Source organism: Dendrobates tinctorius, unplaced genomic scaffold (genome assembly GCF_039654945.1).
Source record: "Dendrobates tinctorius isolate UK_male_01 unplaced genomic scaffold, ASM3965494v1 ptg000155l, whole genome shotgun sequence".
In the NCBI taxonomy this organism is placed as follows: Eukaryota; Metazoa; Chordata; class Amphibia; order Anura; family Dendrobatidae; genus Dendrobates; species Dendrobates tinctorius.
The window spans coordinates 6,988,740-7,010,495 of NW_027361822.1; the positions used below are offsets into that span (position 1 = coordinate 6,988,740).

The 21,756-nt window shown below is 41.9% G+C and overlaps 1 protein-coding gene across 2 annotated transcripts in view; it reads left to right on the forward strand.

Moving 5' to 3' along the window:
- Window positions 1-14,971, forward strand: part of LOC141050985 (gastrula zinc finger protein XlCGF66.1-like) — a 38,262-nt gene extending 23,291 nt beyond the window's left edge. For both annotated transcript variants that reach the window (XM_073547755.1, XM_073547754.1), the window contains exons 6-7: window positions 3,533-3,620; window positions 13,047-14,971. In XM_073547755.1, coding sequence (XP_073403856.1) covers window positions 3,533-3,620; window positions 13,047-13,981 — 1,023 coding nt within the window. In that variant the 3' untranslated portion in view covers window positions 13,982-14,971. The remainder of the gene's footprint in view (window positions 1-3,532; window positions 3,621-13,046) is intronic.
- Window positions 14,972-21,756: the final 6,785 nt, after the last annotated feature.

The window sequence follows — 21,756 nt, forward strand, 5'->3', positions numbered from 1 at the left end:
CACCTCTTGGCGGCTCGTCCCATCCGAATACAGTCGGACAACGCCACGTCTGTGGCGTATATCAATCATCGGGGGGGCACCCGCAGTATAGCAGCAATGCACGAGGTAGAACACATTCTCCGCTGGGCAGAGATGATCCAGTCAGTCATTTCACCGGTTCACATCCTGGGCATGGGAAAACTGGGCGGCAAACTACCTCAGCATCAGTGCCTCGCCTTGGGAGAGTGGTCACTTCATCCAGAGGTCTTCCAGCAGATTTGTTATCGTTGGGGGCTCCGGACGTGGATCTGATGGCTTCAAGACTAAACACCAAAGTACCCGAATTCATAGCTCGGTCCTGGGATCCAGAGGCCTTTGAGATGGACGCACTGGTCCTTTCGTGGCTTCAATTTTGTCTTCCGTACGTGTTTCCCCCACTTCCATTACTTTCGAGGGTCGTCAGGAAGATCAAGACGGAAGGGATTCTAGTGAACCTAGTCACTCCAGATTGGCCACGCTAGGCGTAGTACGTGCAGTTGGTACAGCTCCTCGTCGACGTTCCCTGATGACTACTGGATCGTCCAGATTTGCTCTCCCATGGCCCTATTTGCCACCACAGGGGCCCTGTGTTTGACGGCCTGGCTGATAAATCCTGGGTTCTAACCCAAGCCGGATTTTCCCAAGAAGTGGTTTCCACTATGATTAGCTCTCGGAAGCCCGCATCGGGTCGCATTTATGACCTCACCTGGAAAGCGGTTTTCGAATGGTGCTGGGAACGCGGTCATTCTCTTCTTGCTTTCTCCATTCCAACTATTATACAGTTCCTCCAGGCTGATTTGGACTCAGGCCTAGTGCTTAGTTCCCTCGAAGGCCAGATCTCTGCCTTATCAGTCTTGTTCCAGCATCGGATCGCTTCCAAGCTGCAGGTGAAGATTTTCATTCAGGGGGTCTGTTCTCACGGTACCTCCCTATAGAAGGCTGTTGAATGCCTGGGACCTTAGCTTGGTCCTGGGTGTTCTACAGGTGCACCCCTTCAGAGGAAGAGATCGCGAAACACGCGTCAGGAAGTACGTTGCAGAATGTTGGACTCTGGGTAACTATATACATCTTATGATCTATGTATATTATGTACTAGCTGAAGAGCCCGGCGCTGCCCGGGCATAGTAACTAACTGTGGTTAGTTATAGCAAACTAGAATTATCCTCCATCCCATAGTCCCGTGCCCATATACCCATCATACATATCCACGATCCCATAGTCCCGTGCCCATATACCCATCATACATATCCTCCATCCCATAGTCGAGTGCTCATATACCCATCACAGATCCTCCATCCCATAGTCCCATGCCCATATACCCATCACACATCCTCCATCCCATAGTCCCATGCCCTTATACCCATCATACATATTCGCCATCCCATGGTCGAGTGCCCATATACCCATCACACATCCTTCATCTCATAGTCCCATGCCCATATACCCATCATACATATCCTCCATCCCATAGTCCAGTGCCCATATACCCATCACACATCCTCCATCCCATAGTCCCGTGCCCATATACCCGTCATACATATCCTCCATCCCATAGTCTAGTGCCCATATACCCATCACACATCCTCCATCCCTTAGTCAACCATTATGACATCATAATGAGCGGCGGGGCTTGCAAACAATGATGAATCAGCGTCGCCATGGGTCCAGACGTGTGACTGTGCCAAATTTTGTGGCTGTAGCTGCGACGGTGCGGATGCCAATCCTGGACATACATACATACATACATACATACACACACTTGAGCTTTATATAATAGACTAGCTGAAGAGCCCGGCGCTGCCCGGGGTTAGTAACTAACTGTGGTTAGTTATAGCAAATTATAATTATCCTCCATCCCATAGTCCCATGCCCATATACCCATCATACATATCAACGATCCCATAGGCCCATGCCCATATACCCATCACACATCCTCCATCCCATAGTCCCATGCCCATATACCCATCTCACATCCTCCATCCCATAGTCCCATGCCCATATACCCATCATACATATTCCCCATCCCATTGTCGAGTGCCCATATACCCATCACACATCCTTCATCTCATAGTCCCGTGCCCATATACCCATCATACATATTCCCCATCCCATAGTCGAGTGCCCATATACCCATCACACATCCTTCATCTCATAGTCCCATGCCCATATACACATCATACATATCCGCCATCCCATAGTCCTGTGCCCATATACCCGTCATACATATCCTCCATCCCATAGTCAACCATTATGACATCATAATGAGCGGCGGGGCTTGCAACCTATGATGACATCAGCGTCGCCATGCAACCATTATGACATAATGAGGGGTGGGGCTTGATACGCACACACTTTTTCCCCATTATGTACATAGGGGCAAAATTGGTGAATTGGAACGCGCGGGGTTAAAATTTCACCTCACAACATAGCCTAGGACACTCTCGGGATCCAGACGTGTGACTGCCAAATTTTGTGGCTGTAGCTGCGACGGTGCGGATGCCAATCCCGGACATACACACATACATACATACTGTACATACATATATACATACATACATACACACACTTGAGCTTTATATATTAGATTGTTTCCCTATTATCATGCATTTTCTATCATGCTTTTTGGGTTTGTGGCTATGATGTGCAAAGAAATCTTTTTTTACTCTGCAAGCTCTCAACATTTTCTTTTATATGCTATTTATGAACTTTTATGGAGTTTTTTTCTATTGAATTATCTTCAACCCAGTTTAGTCCTGGTTTATTCACACTGCTATGTGATCCACTTAAAAGCATTTTTGCTTCTATTTATTTACTTTAGATCTTACTTAAAAATTTCTTTTGTATCGTTATTTATCTATGATGGACTGAATTTATCCCTCTGCTCAATGTTTGCTGTTTTCCCTTTTTGTGTGTATTGTCTTACATTTTTAAAGATTTTTAGACATGGTTAAATAAAATTTCTATTATAATAATTTATTGGAGGATTTTTTTCTCTTTGGCTTTCTCTGTTCTCACGGTCCTCTGTGTTTAATTTTGGGGCATTTTTTGTTTTTTCTGATTATGAAGAATACTGATTGGATTTATACAAGAGACTTGCAGATATTTTATAACTTATTCCGTCATGTTTTGTTATCATGTTAAAGGACTTTCACCAAGGATGTCATCCGAGTGCCATCCAATGTTTCCCCCCGCACTCATTGACTTGCATGGCCGAGAGCAGTCCGAATATCGGATCAAACCTGGGCATGTAGTGATACTTTCCTTGGACAGACACTGTCCTAGGAAAAAGATCAGAAATGTGCATGGCCTCCTAGCACAACATTGGTCTACTTGAGGTCCGAACGTACTCGGTCTGATTATACTGTACAGTCACCTCCACAAGCTCTTACACTAAATATACATTTACACAGGTTTAGGCAATAAAAGGATTTCGGTGGGAGTGCTTCTTTTTTGGTCTTCAATCATTTTATACGACTTCTCCAACCTTCTGTGATTTTTACAATCTTTGTTTCAGGGTAAAGATATGAGTGTTAATACTACAGAGACTTATGTGAGGGATGATGAGCGATGTAACGAGGAGCTTCCTACGGATAACTGCAATGGTAAGTAGTAACCACTAAGTCCTAACCTCTAGTATTAAAACCTTACTATGTGTCAAAATGACTTAAATGTGAATAGAGGCTGAGCAGGACCGTGTCCTGAATATAGATACCCAGCAAATGGGAAGCTATACAGACGTAATGTCCAACTTATTCTCCAGTTCATTTTTTTTTGGTTCAGTTTCAGGTGTCTGTACTTGGTGCAGGTAAAGGTGTGGCCTCCCTTTCTTTGAGCTGGATATTACGTGTTGTGAGGCAGTGACTGGTGTCACATGTGGGGGGCTCTGTGTGTTCCCCCCAGGATGCGCACAAAGGCGTATTGAGGCCATGGGAGTCCATTGCATTTATAGGTGTAGCTGTGATTGCAATGCAAAAAAAAAGTGAGTATAGGTCTTGGACATCCTGGTTGTCCAAGGCAGATTTAGGGAAAACTTGCTCTGGCCTTTTGTGTTTTGAAACAGAATACAGATGATAGTGGTGCAGACAGTTTCATTCCCGGCCCAGATTTTCTATGTGGCCCACGGCCACAGATTCCAGTTTAACCCCTTTCCTACAATGGACGTAATATTCTGTCCATGTGACCTGGGACCAAATTCCCATGGACGGAATATTACGTCTAGCGCGATCAGCTGCGCTCACGAGGGGAGCGCCGCTGATCGCGGCCAGGTGTCAGCTGATTATCACAGCTGACACCCGGCACAATGTGTCAGGGGCGGTCACGGTCACGATCGCGGTGTACCGGGGGTTAAAGGGGAGCATCGGCAGGGAGGGGGCTCCCTCCGTGCTTCCCTGAGCCCCCCACAGCAGCGCAATGTGCAGCGCTGCTGCGAGGGTCTCCTTCCCTGCAGGTCCCCGGATCCAAGATGGCGACGGGGACCTTCGGGGGTTGCAGGGAGCTGGCTTTCTCAGTGCCTGCAAAGCGCAGGCAAGAGGAAGTCTGCTTCAATGCCTGTGACAGGTGACAGATCCCTGGGACAACCTAATAAAGTTAAAAAAAAAAAAAAAAAAAAAAAAGTGTAAAAATAATTTTTACAAAAATCACTAGGTAAATTAAAAAAAAAATATATTCCCTAATTCATTTTTTGGAAAATAAAACAAAACAAAACAATAAAAGTACACATATTTGGCATTGCCGTGTCCGTAGCGACCCGCCCTAGAAAACTGTCCCATTATTTAACCCCTTTAGCGAACCCCTTAAAAAATAAAAATAAAAAACGAAGCAAAAAAATAATGCTTTATTATCATATCGCCAAACAAAAAGTGCAATAACGCGCGATCAAAAAGACGCATATAAATATCCATGGTACCGCTGAAAACGTCATCTTGTCCCGCAAAAAACGAGCCACCACACAGCATCATCAGAGAAAAAATAAAAAAGTTATAGCTCGCAGAATAAGGCGATGCAAAAATAATTATTTTTTATGTAAAATTATTTTTATTGCATAAAAGCGCCAAAACATAAAAAATTACATAAATGAGGTATCGCTGTAACCGTACTGACCCGAAGAATAAAACCGCTTTTTCAATTTTAGCGCACCACCCAAAAGAAATTCATGAAACGCTGGTTTTTGCTCATTCTGCGTCCCAAAAATCGGAATAAAAAGCGATCAAAAAATGTCACGTGCCCGAACATGATACCAATAAAAACGTCAACTCGTCCCGCAAAAAATAAGACCTCACATGACTCAGTGGGTCAAAATATGGAAGAATTATAGCTCTCAGTATGTGGTGATGCAAAAACTATTTTTACAATAAAAAGCGTCTTTTAGTGTGTGACAGCTGCCAAACATAAAACCCGCCATAAATAGTAAATCAAACCCCCCGTTATCACCCCCTTAGTTAGGGAAAAATAATAAAATTTAAAAAATGTATTTCCATTTTCCCATTAGGGTTAGGGCTAGGGTTAGGGGTGTGTTGGGGTTAGGGTTGGAGTTATAATTGGGGGGTTTCCACTGTTTGGGCACATCAGGTGCTCTCCAAACGCAACATGGCGTCTGATCTCAATTCCAGCCAATTCTGCGTTGAAAAAGTCAAAATGGTGCGCCTTCCCTTCCAAGCTCTGCCATGCGCCCAAACAGTGTTTTACCCCCACATATGGAGTATCAGCCTACTCAGAACAAATTGCAAAACAACTTTTGGGGTCCTGTTGCCCTTAGGAAAATAAAAAATTGGGGGCAAAAATATCATTTTTGTGTAAAAAAAAAAAATATGATTTTTTTATTTTCACGACTGGGCGTTATAAACTTCTGTGAAGCGTTGCAGGTTCAAAGTGCTCACCACACATCTAGATAAGTTCAGTGGGGGGTCTAGTTTCCAAAATGGGGTCACTTGTGGGGAGTTTCAATAGTTTAGGCACATCAGAGGCTCTCCAAACGCACATAACACCTGCAGACCATTCCTTCAAAGTCTGCATTCCAAAACGTCACTACTTTCTTCCGAGCCCCGACTTGTGCCCATACAGTAGTTTTCTCCCACATATGGGATATCAGTGTACTCAGGACAAATTGGACAACAACTTTTGGGGTCCAATTTCTCCTGGTACCCTTGGGAAAATAAAAATATTGGGGACTAAATGATGTTTGTGGAACAAATACGATTTTTTTATTTTCACACCCGGGCATTATAAACTTCTGTGAAGCCCTTGGGGGTTCAAAGTGCTCACCACACATCTAGATAAGTTCCTTAGGGGGTCTAGTTTCCAAAATGGTGTCATTTGTGGGGGGGTTTCCACTGTTTAGGTACATCAGGGGCTCTCCAATGGCAACATGACACCCGCAGACCATTCCATCAAAGTCTGCATTCCAAAACGCCACTACTTCCCTTACGAGCCCCGACGTGTGCCCATACAGTAGATTTCTCCCACATATGGGGTATCAATGTACTCAGGACAAATTGGGCAACAACTTTTGGGGTCCATTTTCCCCTGGTACCCTTGGGAAAATAAAAAATTGGGGACTAAATGATCATGTTTGTGGAAAAAATACGATTTTTTTATTTTCATGCCCGAGCGTTATAAACTTATGTGAAGCCCTTGGGGGTTCAAAGTGCTCACCACACATCTAGATAAGTTCCTTAGGGGGTCTAGTTTCCAAAATGGTGTCATTTGTGGGGGGTTTCCACTGTTTAGGTACATGAGGGACGCAACATGATGTCCAATCTCAATTCCAGCCAAAATAGTCGTTTACACCCTCATATGGGGTATCAGCGTACTCAAGACAAATTGCACAATAACTTTTAGGGTCCTGTTACCCTTGGGAAAATAAAAATTGGGGTGAAAAGATCATTTTTGTGGAAGAAATATGATTTTTTAATTGTACCGCTGTACGTTATAGACTTCTGTGAAGCCCTTGTGGGTTCAAAGTTCTCACCACATATCTAAATAAGTTCCTTGGGGGGTCTAGTTTCCAAAATGGGGTCACTTCTGGGGGGTTTCCACTGTTTAGGTACATCAGGGGCTCTCCAAACGTGACATGGCGTCCGATCTGAAGTCCAGCCAATTTTGCATTGAAAAAGTCCCTTCTGAGCTCTGTCATGCGCCGAAACAGTGGTTCCCCCCCCACATATCAGGTATGAGCGTACTCAGGACAAATTGCACAATAACTTTTCCAGTCCAATTTCTCCTTGTACCCTTGGTAAAATAAAAAAAATTGAACCTGAAGTTTTTTTCGGTGAAAAAAGGTTAAATGTTCTTTTTTTTTTTAAATATTCAAAAAATTCCTGTGAAGCACCTGAAGGGTTAGTAAACTTCTTGAATTTCCGTTTTTTTCACAAATAAACGCAAGTTATAGGAATTAAATTTTACCACTAACATGAAGTACAATATGTCATGAGAAAACAGTGTCGGAATCACTGGGATCCATGGAAGCGTTCCAGAGTTATTACCTCATAAAGGGACAGTGGTCAGAATTGTAAAAATTGGCCTGGGAGTTAACGTGCAAACCACCCTTGGTAGTAAAGGGGTTAAAGGCCCTTCAGTAAAGAGTTTGGGTGTATCAGGGTCTGGTTTAGTTTGGTCTGGCAAGCATGCAGAGCAGAAGGCTCTGCAGAACTCCACCTGTGTGAGCCAACACAGGAAAGCGGAGCTGAAAGGCCTGGCACCCACAGCGTAAACGGCGGTGCAGTCACCCACGGCAACAAGTCTCTGAGGTAGGCTGTCCTGTGCCAGCCTGTGATCCGGAGGTAGACTGTCTTGTGCCCTGCGGTAAACCGGAGGAGGACTGGCATGTTTATTGACTGCAATCCAGAGGATATGGTTCCCGGCTGCAATCTGGAGGATATCGTGTGCTGAGTTTATGTGAGTTTAAATCACAAACTAAATAAAGTCCAAAGGACTAGGGGAAAAAACCTTTAAATAGTGCGAACATATATTCCCATTAAAACAATTTTATTATTAGATATTAAAAAACAAAACGCCATTGTTATCCAGTGCTGGCAAGACTGACCGGAAGTGCACGCTGTGGATATCAGTAAGTGCGGGGATCTTTGAATTATTTATTAAATAGTTATCTACAAATATTGCCCATGCACCGGAGGGAGTGAGGTGACTGCGGGCTAATTATTTCTATGGTACTAACGATATGTAATACAATATTACCCGGTAAAGAGAATGTTAAATGGGCGAGTCTATACAGCCGGGCCTGATTGGCTTTGGACTCCATTGTGGGATATTTAAACCGCACCATACACAGGTTTAGTCAGGTATTCCTCTTCATGTGGACTCCTCATATCCGTGGCACTGCTAGGTTCCTAATGGGCCTCCTGATGAACCACTAAGACGGAAGACGGGGAAACGCGTCGAGGCTGGAGCTAAGTAGGGATTAAAATCCCCATTATCTTTCATTTTGCTGGATTGGAAATCAATATGAAATTTTATGACCAAAATTGTGTCTTTCACGGTTCTTTTTGTCTTATGGTCATATTGCCCTAGGTCTAGGTGGGGTGATTTTTGTTATGAAATGTATTGTCTTATTCACTTCATCTTATGTATTACATTATGGGCATATCATCTCTAGTGCTGTCATACAGCTTTTTTGTAGTCCCCATATATTTTAGTCATTGGTACAGTTGTACTTGTGTAGTTTTTTGCACTTAGGATATACATCTTTTTGATTGGGGCTTTTTGATGACCTAGATTGATGTACAATAGAGCTATTATTAATATAACCTGTCAGCAATTGATTCTTGTTAATTAAGTTCTATCTATTCATTTCTACACTATCAATTATTGTTTTCCCACCAATAGACCATCAGGGACGATTAGAGCTAGTCTGGGACAGCCGTTGCGGAGTGGGGGCGCCAAAAATCGTTATCTTCTAGGGTGCCAACCTCCACTGTTAGGAAGGGACAGCAGAATAGTGTAGGGTATCAGGCAGGTTATTTTCTATGCTGACTTGTGTTATGGTATACACTGGGTTGGTGACATTTTAATATCTAATAATAAAATTGTTTTTATGGGAATATATGTTCGCACTTTATGTGAGTTTAACATTAAAGGGACTTTTGTTTTAAACTTTATTTGGGTCATTGCCTCATTACTGCTCAGTGTGGATACCGCTGCACTACAGTGTATATAGCTTCCTATTTGCTGCTTAGCCATGTTTGGGACCCAGCTCTACTATGCCCTTATTCACATTGACCTCATTTTGATGCATGGTAAGATTTTAATACTAAAGGTTAGGACATCCCGAATTGGGTACATCTTGATGTTGGTTGGATGGTATTTACACTTTTTTTTATCAAACTGTGTTTACTAAGATCTCAATTTATATACAGTATTGCTTTCACTAATTTATACTTACAGCCGGGTATACAGTGGGTATGGAAAGTATTCAAACCCCTTTAAATTTTTCACTTTGTTTCATTGCAGCCATTTGGTAAATTCAAAAAAGTTAATTTTTTTCTCATTAATGTACACTCTACACCCCATCTTGACTGAAAATAAACAGAAATGTAGAAATTTTTGCAACTTTATTAAAAAAGAAAAAACGAAATATTACATGTCGTAAGTATTCAGACCCTTTGCTCAGGCACTCATGTTTAAGTCACATGTTGTCTGTTTCCTTGTGATCCTCTACTCCTTCATTGGAGTCCAGCTGTGTTTACAAATCAAGCTCTATCAGTTTAATTAAAGGCACACACCGGTCTATATAAGACCTCACAGTGCATGTCACACCAAATGAGAATCATGAGGTCAAAGTAACTGGCCAAGGAGCTCGGAGACAGCAAGGCACACATCTGGCTAAGGCTACAAAAGAATTTCTGCAGTACTCAAGGTTCCTAAGAGCACAGTCGCCTCCATAATCCTTAAATGGAGGAAGTTTGGGACCACCAGAAATCTTCCTAGACCTGGCCATCCAGCCAAACTAAGCAATCGTGGGAAAAAAGCCTTGGTGAGCGAGGTAAAGAAGAACCCCAAGATCGCTGCGGCTGAGCTCCACAGATGCAGTAGGGAGATGGGAGAAAGTTACACAAAGTCAACTATCACTGCAACCCTCCACCAGTCAGGCCTTTAGGGCAGAGTGGTGCAACAGAAGCCTCCCTTAGTGCAAGACAATATGAAAGCCCGCATAGAGTTTGCTAAAAAACACATGAAGGACTCTCAGACTATGAGAAATAAGATTCTCTGGTCTGAAGAGACAAAGTTAGAACTTTTTGGTGATAATTCTAAGCTGTATGTGTGGCGAAAACCAGGCATTGCTCATCACCTGCTCAATACATTCCAACAGTGAAACATGGTGGTGGCAGCATCATGCTATGGGGGTGTTTTTCAGCTGCAGGGACAGGGTCGCCCAGTTGCAACTGAAGGAAACATGAATGCGGCCAAATACAGAGATATCTTGGATTAAAACCTCTTCCACAGTGCTCTGGACCTCAGACTTGGCCAAAGGTTCACCTTCCAAGAAGACAATGACCCTAAGCACACAGCTAAAATATCAAAGGAGTGGCATCAGAACAACTCTGTGACCATTCTTGACTGTGTCGAGAGATCTGTGTCGAGATCTCAATCTCCGCATGCGCCTCTTCCAGCAACCATTACCCGGAGGCCACCCATCATAGCAGTGCGGGGGCTCTAGGCTATCAGAAAATGTCGGTGGAGTCCCCTGCACCACTGCGCACTGCCGCACCAGTCTGGGAAGGGAGTGTGATCAACGCCCTGCAGCATCGAACTACCGCAGAATCGCCTGACTCTTGCTGTCGCCACGCTACTTGTAACTATATTCCGACTATAAGAAGCACCCCCATTTTACCCCAAAACTTTCTGAAGGAAAAATGCGTCTTATAGTCCGAAAAATACGGTAGTTACCACGTGACGAATCGCCCCAATAGGAGTCTGACTTTTCAAAGTGGCCGACTCTATTGCGGCTGTTGGTGTGAAGTGACAGTCAGGAGTGCATAGAGACAAATACATTTCAGTGCCCCTTTATAACAAGAGGAAACTGAGTCAAGTGGATATACAGCTCTGACAAAAATTAAGAGACTACCATATCAAATCCCTGTCAAGGGTAGCCCATTCTCCAGACCTGAACCCCATTGAAAACCTCTGGAACGTAATCAAGAGGATGATGGATAGTCACAAGCCATCAAACAAAGAAGAACTGCTTAAATTCTTGAGCTAGAAGCAGTGTGAAAGACTCTAGTGGCAAGCATGCCAAGATACATGAAAGCTGTTTTTAAAAATCACGGTTATTCCACAAAATATTGATTTCTGCACTCTTCCTGAGTTAAAACATTAGCATTGTTGTTTCTAAATGATTATGAACTTGTTTTCTTTGCATTATTTGAGGTCTGAAAGCACTGTTTGTTTTTTAATTTTGATCATTTCTCCTTTTCACAAAAAAATACCAAATGTATTGCTTGGAAATTCAGAGACATGTTGTCAGAATTTTGTAGACTAAAAGAACAATTTAAGTTTTACTCAAAAATATACCTATAAAGAGGAAAATCAGACAAACTGAACATTTGGAAGTGGTCTCTTAATTTTTGCCAGCGCTGTATATCCTGAAACCACTTCTTTAAGATGTCGGCCTTGACAAAACCAAGGATTTTTTTCCTCTGGTTCACTTTTCCAGTGAACGAAAAACCTTAGCGCATTTGTTACTTCTCTTGAATCTATAAACTTTTGACTTTTTTTCCTGATGTTCATCAATAACTGGAGGAGGAGAAGCCTTAGATGAACAGGAAAACGATATACTTTAAAGGGAATCTGTCACCTATTTTTTCGACTATAAGTTGCAGCCATCGCCATCAGGGGCTTATCTACAGCCCCTGATGTAACCTGAAAGAGAAGAAAAATGAGTTATGTTATACTCACCCAGGGGCAGTCCGGGTCCGATGGGTGTTGTGGTCTGGTCCGGTGCCTCCCATCTTCTAGTGTGTCCTCTTCTTTGCTTCTCGTCGCGGCTCTGGCGCACTGCTCTGCCCTGTTGAGGGCAGAGCAGAATACTGCAGTGCGCAGGCACAGGACCTCTCTGTCCGTTCCCGGTGCCTGCGCACTGCGGTATTCTGCTCTGCCCTCAACAGGGCAGAGCAGTGCGCCGGAGCTGCGATGGGAAGCAAAGAAGAGGACATCATCGCTAGAAGATGGGAGGCGCTGGACTGGACCGCGACACCCATCGGACCGCCCCTGGGTGAGTATAATATAACTCGTTTTTCTTCCCTTTCAGGTTACATCGGGGCTTATCTACAGCATTGCAGAATGCTGTAGATAAGCCCCTGATGGCGGTGGCCGCAGCTTATATACAAAAAAATAGGTGACAGATTCCCTTTAAGCAAGGAGTTGAAAAAAATTAGTACGTTGGAGAGCAAAGGCAGTAGAATTAATGATTTCAGTCACCTTATCTGTGGCTATACACTTCAGACCAAGTGCAGATGAGGCTCCTTCAACTTAATACTGATTTATTACCACTTTTACTATTTTGAAGAGAGATTGGGGCTACAGACTTGAGCAGTCAGTCAATCTTGGTGCAGTTGTACATTTTTTACTTTGATATTTATTGCTACTTGTTATCATTGTTGGCTAGTTCCTGTAAATGGTTTCTTTCAATCTACAATTTGATAAGCACATTACAGTTGAGGATTTTCTCTGATTCAACCATTAGTACGTCTTCCAATGTCTTAAGTGTTATTATGTATTTTTGTTATTTTAAGCTTACATATGAATAAAATTATATTTTATTGGATTATATTTACCGGTAACGTGAAGCAGGTGGACGTCCAAGCAGGTAATGAAGCAGAAAGTGGATCAAGAGCAAGCCAAAGTCAATGTCTAAAAGGGTTTATTGTTGCTGCCACTGTCGTAGTGTGCTGAAAATTAAATGTTACTATAATTTGCTTAGACTTTTGATATAGGAATGTTATAGATAAATACAATACATATTATTTTATGGCCGTGTTACTGAAAAATAATAAAATTGGCTTTATTCTTTGCAGCTGACTGTACGAGGAGCTTGAAGGGACATATGATATTGTCAGATTTTACAGCGGATGATCATGGCATCGCACTTTATACAAATGAAGACTATGCCATAATCCCAGATAAAGCTCCAGCCCTTCTCAGCAAAGATCTATCATCCAATCCTTCTCAACGGCTTCTATCTTCCGATTCATCACAGACTGTTGAGCAAAATGCACAAAACAAAAGTGATGGTGAACATCAAAGAGCTTACAGAGGGAAAAGATTTTCATGCTTAGAATGTGGGAAATGTTGTCCTCGCAAATCTGACCTTGTTAATCATTTGAGATTTCACACAGGGGAAAAACCATTTTCATGTTCAGAATGTGGAAATTGTTTTTCTCAGAAATGTGATCTTAATAAACATCTAAGAATTCACACTGGGAAGCAACCATTTTCATGTTTAGAATGTGGGAAAGGTTATAGTGCTAGATCAAAACTTCTTGCGCATCAGAGAAATCACACAGGGGAGAAGTCGCCATTTTCATGTTCGGAATGTGGGAAATGTTTTTCTCAGAATTGTGACCTTGCTAAACATCTGAGAATTCACACAGGGGAGAAACCATTTTCATGTACTGAATGTGGAAAATGTTTTACCTGCAAATCAACTCTTGTTACACATCAGAGAATTCACACGGGGGAGAAGCCATATGCATGTTCTGAATGTGGAAAGTTTTTTAGCCATAAAGCAACTCTAAGAACGCATCAAACAATTCACACTGGACCCGAAATATTTTCATGTTCAGAATGTGGGAGATGTTTTACAAGGAAACCAAATCTTATCGCACATCAGAGAATTCACACAGGCAAGAAGTTATTTTCCTGTTTAGTATGTGGCAAATGCTTTACCCAGAAATCAGTTTTATTTAGACATCAGAGAATTCACATAGGTGAGAAGCCTTATTCATGTTAAAAATTTGGGAAAAGTTTTAAACAGAAAACAGCTTCTGTTATATATCTGCAAATTCACACAGGGAAGAAGACACTATTTTCATGTATAGAGTGTTATTTTTTTATATAACTGAATATTTATTGATTTTTCAATATAAATTTACAGAATGAAATCACACTAAGATATAATACATGTGAACATTCAATGCAACTCAGTTAACAAATATAATAGAAACAAATATTATTGACAAGACAGTGAAACATGAGGGAGGGAAGGAGATGAGGTCTCTGGGAAAGATGGTACAATTTTGCTGGGTAAATACCATTGTTAAGCCTTCTGAGCCCAGTATACGTCCCACAGATTCCACGTTGCTTCAAAACTTTCAAACATATTATTAAAGCTATGAGGTGCTCCATATTTCGTATGTCCTGTATCTGGAAATACATCTTGTTGAGTGACGGAGAATAAGCCAGCCACAGTTTCCTTGCTGTTAAACATCTCGTGAATGTGGTCAGATGTAAAAGAATCCACTGAGTCCTACTTCCAATCTGGATTGGGGGGATTTTGAGCAAGTAGAATTTATGGTCTAATGGAATATGAAGACCCGTGACTTCGAAGATTAAAGTTTTGGCCTTACTCCAGAACCTTTGTTTCATTGAACATGTCCAAAAAATATGGGTTAGGGCTCCATCATCAGAACCTCACCTCCAACATTGGTTAGATATATTAGGATTAAATTTATGTAATAACAAAGAAGTGAGGTACCAAAACATAAGCAATTTAAACTGGTTTTCCTTATATGTGTAACAAGTGGAAGTCTTAGCTGCTTACCTGCCCTCCTGCAGACCCCCTGCCACACACCCGGAGAAATAAATTCCACCAAGAACTCCTCCCACCTGACCATATAGGAGTGTTTTGGAGACTCTTCTGGATATGCGTCCAATAAAATCCTATAGATATCAGAAATAAGACCCTTGGTCAATACTCCCGCCCTGCAGAGTCTCTCAAAGCGAGTTGGTATGGAATCTATTAAGGAGGAGTAAAGAGACTGCATATAATGCCTAATTTTTAAATACTGATAGAAAGAGTTTGAAAGTAATTTGAAGTCCATTTGTATCTTATCAAAAGGTAACAAGGACCTAGAGTAACTATCATCTATCAGCAAAACAAAAAAATCGCTTATCAAACCACTACTTAATCAAGTTCCCCTTTAAAACTATCTGGTAGTTTGGGATTAAACAAAAAGAAAGTGAGGCGAGAGCATCTCTACATTAGTGGGAAATTTTCATACAGGTTTTCCAAATTAGTGAAAGCTATTGGTCCCAACGTATACAAACCAAGTTTATTTGAGGTACTTGCCCATAGATACAAGTTGGGGTGGACCAGAGCCATCTACAATTTCTCAATCTCCATCCACCTAGAAAATGCTCTAGGTGCAGACCAGGCTGGGTTACTCCTCAAATGAGTTGCCCAATCATTTTTGATTATATCTGGGATACCCAAACCTCTATCTCTACTAGCTAACATGATTTGGTTTTTGATCCTGTGCCTTCTCTGGACCCAGATCAAGTGGATGATAGATGACTGAATACCCTTCAGGTCTCCATAGGGGACCACAGTGGGGAGGGTCTCAAATAAGTATAGTAGCTTTGGAAGAATAGTTATTTTAACCGCTGATATTCTCCCAATTAGGGATAGTGGTAAGTTATTCCAATTATTAAGTAGTTTCAATTCCGAAACCAATTGGGGGTAATTATGTTTGAATAATAAGTTGTATCTAGATGTCAGCTGCACTCCCAGATATTTCAGGGAGGTATCCTGCCATTTGTAGTTATAATTACCTTTTAAGGAGCTTAATAACCTGTCCGGAATATTAAGGGGAAGAGCCTCCGTTTTTGTTTTGTTAATTTTATATCCTGAGAGCTGGCCAAACTGTTTTAGAAGTGAATGTAGACTGGGGAGGGTAGTATGTGGCTGGGTCAGAGTTACGAGCACATCATCAGCAAATAAAGACAGTTTAAATTTTTTTTATCTCTAGCCATCACTCCTTTAATGTCCGGATCAAGGCGGATGGCTGCAACTAGTGGCTCTATACACATAACAAAGCGTAACGGAGAGAGTGGGCAACCTTGACGGGTGCCATTAAAGATTGGAAAAGGCTGAGACAATGCATGGGGCAATTTTTTATTTTTTTTTTGAAACATCATTTTTATTGATTTTGTAATGAAGTTGCATATTACAAGTTATAAACGTTGCATTGAATTGTTACAAAGAACATATTTAAACATGCTTATCACCTAAACCTGAATAGAAGCAAAAATAAAGTTAACAAATATAAAATTATCAAACCCCCATATGTCCACATTTTCATAGATTACATTGACTGAAATCAGACACCTTATCTCCAGCTCCACCTTATCCTCCATATAGCTCATATAACACATTTCAGTTTACCCAGATTACCACTCAAATCCTCTAATAGATACCAATCCGAATCCACAAAGGCGCTCATTAAGTCTTGAATTTCTCTGGTGGTCAGTGACGTTTCTATAAACACTCTCCATTTTTTTTTTAAATTTGCGTCATTTTATCTTTATTTCTTTCTGTTTCTCTTTTATTCCAAAAATAAGACCGATGTTAAACCTTCCTTGATCTCTTATCCCTGGGAGTGTTGTAGCTAGCCTATGTTGCAGAATTAGACGTTTTGTCACCATTGCAATGTCACCATTGCAATGGTGTGAAACAAGTCATGTAGACGTCCCCCTCTTGTTTTACCCGTCGTAAAGTGAAACAGCCAACACAATGGATCTACTTCTACCCATATCCCACATATCTCAGATACATATCCTGGACTTTTAACCAGAGTTCTTGTGTCCTGGGGCATGACCACAATCCATGTTCTGTGTCTGTTTTGGGCATTGTACATTTTGGGCAACTTGTCTGCCTATCAGGACTCTGCGGAGTCTGAGGTATATTGAAGCTACATATTGTTTTATGCATTATTCTGAACTGACTATCTCTCCATTGTTCATTGATGATATGCTTTCTTACCAATTCCCAGCCCCGCAGAATCTTATGCTCAAGTTCTTCATCATGTATATGTTTTTCCCATTTGTGAAATATTTTGCCCTTCCCTGAAGGGCGTAATATGTCCCTCAGCATCCCATATATTGAGGTGATAGATATTTCTCCAATGTCTTTGGTAACCAAGTCCTCCCATATTTCTGAATCGATTTCCTTCCTCACATCCTGAAGGAGGTCTAATACATAATGCTTTAATTGATTATATAACATCAAATGAAATCTTGGCAGCTCAAATTTGATTATCACTTCCAATCCCGTCAACCAGCGGCCTTCTTGTAGATGTAGTAAGTCCCCTAACGTCTGTATACCTTTCCCCAACCACTCTGTGTAGAATTTATTTTCTCTTCCAAATCTAAAGACAGGAAATGCCCAAGGATTCAGGTGTTTCAACACTCTCCATGACATTTTTAGTTTTTTTCTTACTGCCTTCCATGTGGCAATGGTATCTTTACATATTACCGAATATTTAATGTTTGGCGGTATATGTGACAGCGGCGTATGTAGCAGCGCCGTCAGGTCCTGCATGGGGCAATTTTACAGCCGCTGATGGATGTGTGTACAGACTTTTTAGGTCGGTAATAAAAGGGCCCGAAACGTCAAAATGATCCAGTGTTTGAAAGATAAATGGCCACCCAAGGTGATCAAATGCCTTTTCAGCATCTAGGCTAAGTAAAAGTGCTGCCTACTCCGTTCTATTGATCACTTCAATAAGGTTGATTACCTTTCTTGTGTTATTCCCCCCCCCACCCGTCTGCATGTAACGAAACCTACTTGGTTTTTATGAATTAAATGGGGAAGCAGAGTGGACAACTGTAGAACCAGCAGTTTGGTAAAAAAATTAAGTCTGCATTAAGTAGTGGTTGGTATTGGCGAGCCTGTCAGAAATTTGATAAACAACTTGACTAAGTGCGGGATTAGAATGGTGCTATATGTTTTATAGTAGAAATACGTTAGTCCATCCGGACCAGGGGATTTACCATTGTGAAGAAGAGAAAGGACATCCATCACCTCTCCCTGCGAGATTACCCTGTTAAGAGAAGACAAAGCTATAGTAAGTGAATGAAGATTGCACTTTTGGAGAAAGGATTGCACAACCCCCCTTCCCTCATGTGGGCCAGCAGGCAAATTGCTTGGTAAGTTATATAGCTTAGATAAATATCCCTGGAAAATATTTGCAATTTTAACAGGATCATATATTATTTCTCCCTTTTCATCTCTGAGAATATATATTGAAGACTGAATTTGTCATCCCTGAGCTGCCTAGCCAATAATGTGTGATATTTATTTCCTTTTTCATATTTTTGTCTAGTATAAAGTAACATTTTTTCAGTTTTGTAATTAATAATGTCTTTAAATTGTGAACACATAGAGACAATATCCTTTAAGATTCTTTTGGATGGGGTAACGGCAAGTTAGGCAAGCTCTATCCATTTTAATACGGGAACCTAGGGCTATACAGTCACTGAGGAGAACAGCTTTGTGTGCTTCCCACACAGTTGAAAAAACAGGGACTGACTCTTTTTTAATGTCAAAATATTCAGCTGTCTTCCCACCCAACTCTTCTCTATGTTGCGGTCTCTCAAGCAGGGTCTCATTGAGTCTCCAATGGCATACTTTAGTCTGTGCTGAGGATTGAGTGAGGGTGAGCATTACAGGTGCATGATCTGACCACGATATTACCCCAATGTCTGTGTCTCATGTTAGTCTGAGTGTTTGAATATTGCCAAAAAAGAAGTCTATTCTAGTATAAGTACCGCTGTGGAGAGGAGAAAAAGATGTAGGTTTGCTCTGTGGGATGGTTAATACGCCAAAGATCAAAAAGGCCAAATTTGTTTATTAGTTTTCTAAAATCTGCTGATAATACAGTGAGATCTGTTTGGCTGCATTGTGTATGAAGAGCCTATCCAATGTGTCGGAAAAAATAACATTAAAATCACCTCCAATAACCCAGGCGGACGGGGGTAGTCTGGATAATTTCAAAAATATTCGATTTAGGAAGGAAGTTTGTAAGGTATTAGGTACATATATGTTGCATAGCGTAATTGGTATATCCTTGTATGTACCTTGCAAAATAATATATCTTCCCTGGGGATCTAATATCTCTGATGTGATTTGTATAGGGCATGTTCTAGAAATTAGGATAGCCACACCAGCTTTTTTTCTTGACCTGAGAGGCTAAATAAATTTTAGGATATATATGTTTGGCAAAGTTGCAATTTCCACTAACATTTAAATTAGTTTCCTGCAAGAAGGTTATATCTGCACAATGTACCCGTAGCTCATTGAGGACCATATGCCTCAGTATTACAGTTGAGACCATTTACATGTGTTCCTGTGCAGTCAGCGAGCACGTTAAAACGCCGCATGTGGACGCATCCGCATACAGCACATGTCCCTGCTTACTCAATGTTAAAGACAGGTACACAGGACGCATGCAGAAGTAGGTGGAGTGTAGGCAGAGCTTAAGGGAGAAAGTATGCAGCCCTACGCAGACCAGCCAAACGCAAGTGTGAACTTAGCCTAAGAAGATGCAAAGCCAAAACTTTGGCTGATGTCTCCCTTCTCTTTTTAGCCAGATTATATGTCAGTTAGGCATGTAATCCTCTCTATAAGGACAGCAGGCTCAGGAACAAGTTCTATGCTTCCACCGAGTGCAGCTCCCAGACATGCCCCCCAGGAGTTAATTTTTTAAAACCATAACACAGACCTTATCACCGAATTTACAGAGGAGAAGCCATTTTCATCTATATTTGGGTCATGTTTTAGGCAAAAGTAATCTATAATTCAAAGATCTCACACAGGAAAAACATTTTAATGTTCTGAATGCGGCAAACATTTTATCCAAAAATTGTATTCTCTTAAATCATAAAGTATCCTCTTTTAATGTTACTGACTAATTATAAGAAAATAGAACAGTTACAGTCCAAGTAAAGTCACATTAAAACTGGGATAAGGGCAGAGGCGTATCTAGGCTTTCTGGCACCCGGGGCAAGAATTTGGTTCGGCGCCCCCCCCCCAAAAAAAAAAAGTACATATGTGACTTGCACACTTAGCCATGTACCCACGAGCTGCTCTCCCTAATGCTCTCAATGTTCAGTAAAAAACTGAAAGCAGGAAGAGAAGCTCGTTGTCACAAGACCACATCTATGAAAATCGCATATGAGTGAAGTGTCCATGTGATGACACTGGAACCTGCAGAGCTGAGTCCTGACATTGGAGCTTCTGAATTCTCACAATGAATGCACTGCACACTTTTAGGATTCTCCCTTGCCGATGTACAGTCATGTCAGCACAAGTATGTGATTTGTATACTTCTGGCCACATTCCAACTAGATGTGCCCGGCCTCGCTCTGTTCATTTTCATTGAGTGAGGCCACACATGTCTAGTCAGCATGTGACCGTATGTATGTAAATTACCGGCACGAGAGAATCCTGACAGCGTTCAGTGAGCACTGTGAGAATTCAGAAGTCTGCAGTCACATAGAATGACTGCAGACTCAGCACAAACCTGGACAACCCCTTTAATGCTCCTAACAAATAAAAACATGAGAATTAGTCAGTATCACTAATAATATTTACATCCAGGTACCTTATAGATGACGTCGTCTCTGCAGTCGTTCTCCTTTTCTTCTTCTTGTCCAGACCCCATGATGAGTTTTCTCATCCACATCTCGTCTCTGCAGACTTCCATCTTCTCCGGTCTTCTGCAGCAAATCTTCACACGATGCCCTTAAAGATAGAAGTGTCATTATAATGCTCCTAAATAAAAATGTCTGCAATATACTGTCGCCTCACACTATTCCCCTCCCTCCTCATACTGTCTCCTCTATCATCCTCCTGTTCACCATACTGTCTCCTCATATATTTACCCCCTCACTCTCTATACTGTCTGCTCACACATATCCTCGACTCCCATACTGTGTCTGCACACATCCCATCACCCTCACTCCCCATACTGTGCCCACATAAATTCATCCGTTCGCACCCCTTACTGTCTGCACCCATCCCCCATACTGCTTCCTCATATATGCCCTCATACATACTCTTCATTTTGTGTCCTCAAATCTCCCCACACACGTTAAATACCATCCCCACTCCAAATCCACCACACACATTAAGTACCCCCATCCCCACTCCAAATCCCCCCACACATTAAGTATCCCCCATCCCCACTCAATAATCCCTTGTCCCTACTCCCAAATCCCCCCACACATTAAGTATCCCCCATCCCCACTCCCAAATCCCCCCACACATTATGTACCCCCACTCATTAACCCCCATCCCCACTAATTAACCCCATCTCCACTCACTAAACCCCATACATTAACCCCCCTACACATTAACCCCCCCACTTATTAACCCCCATCCCCACATTAACCCCCATCGCCACTCATTAACCCCCACACTCATTAACGCCCCACTCATTAACCCCCATACTTTAACCCCCACACATTAACCCCCCACTCATTAACCCCATCCCCACATTAACCCCCACACTTTAACCCCCATCTCTACTCATTAACCCCCATCCCCACATTAACCCCAACTCCACTCATTAACCCCCCACTCATTAACCCCCATCTTCACTCATTAACCCCCCACTCATTAACCCCCATCTTCACTCATTAACCCCCCCACTCATTAACCCCCATCTCCACATAAACCCCCTCACTTTAACCCCCATCCCCACATTAACCCCCATCTCCACTCAA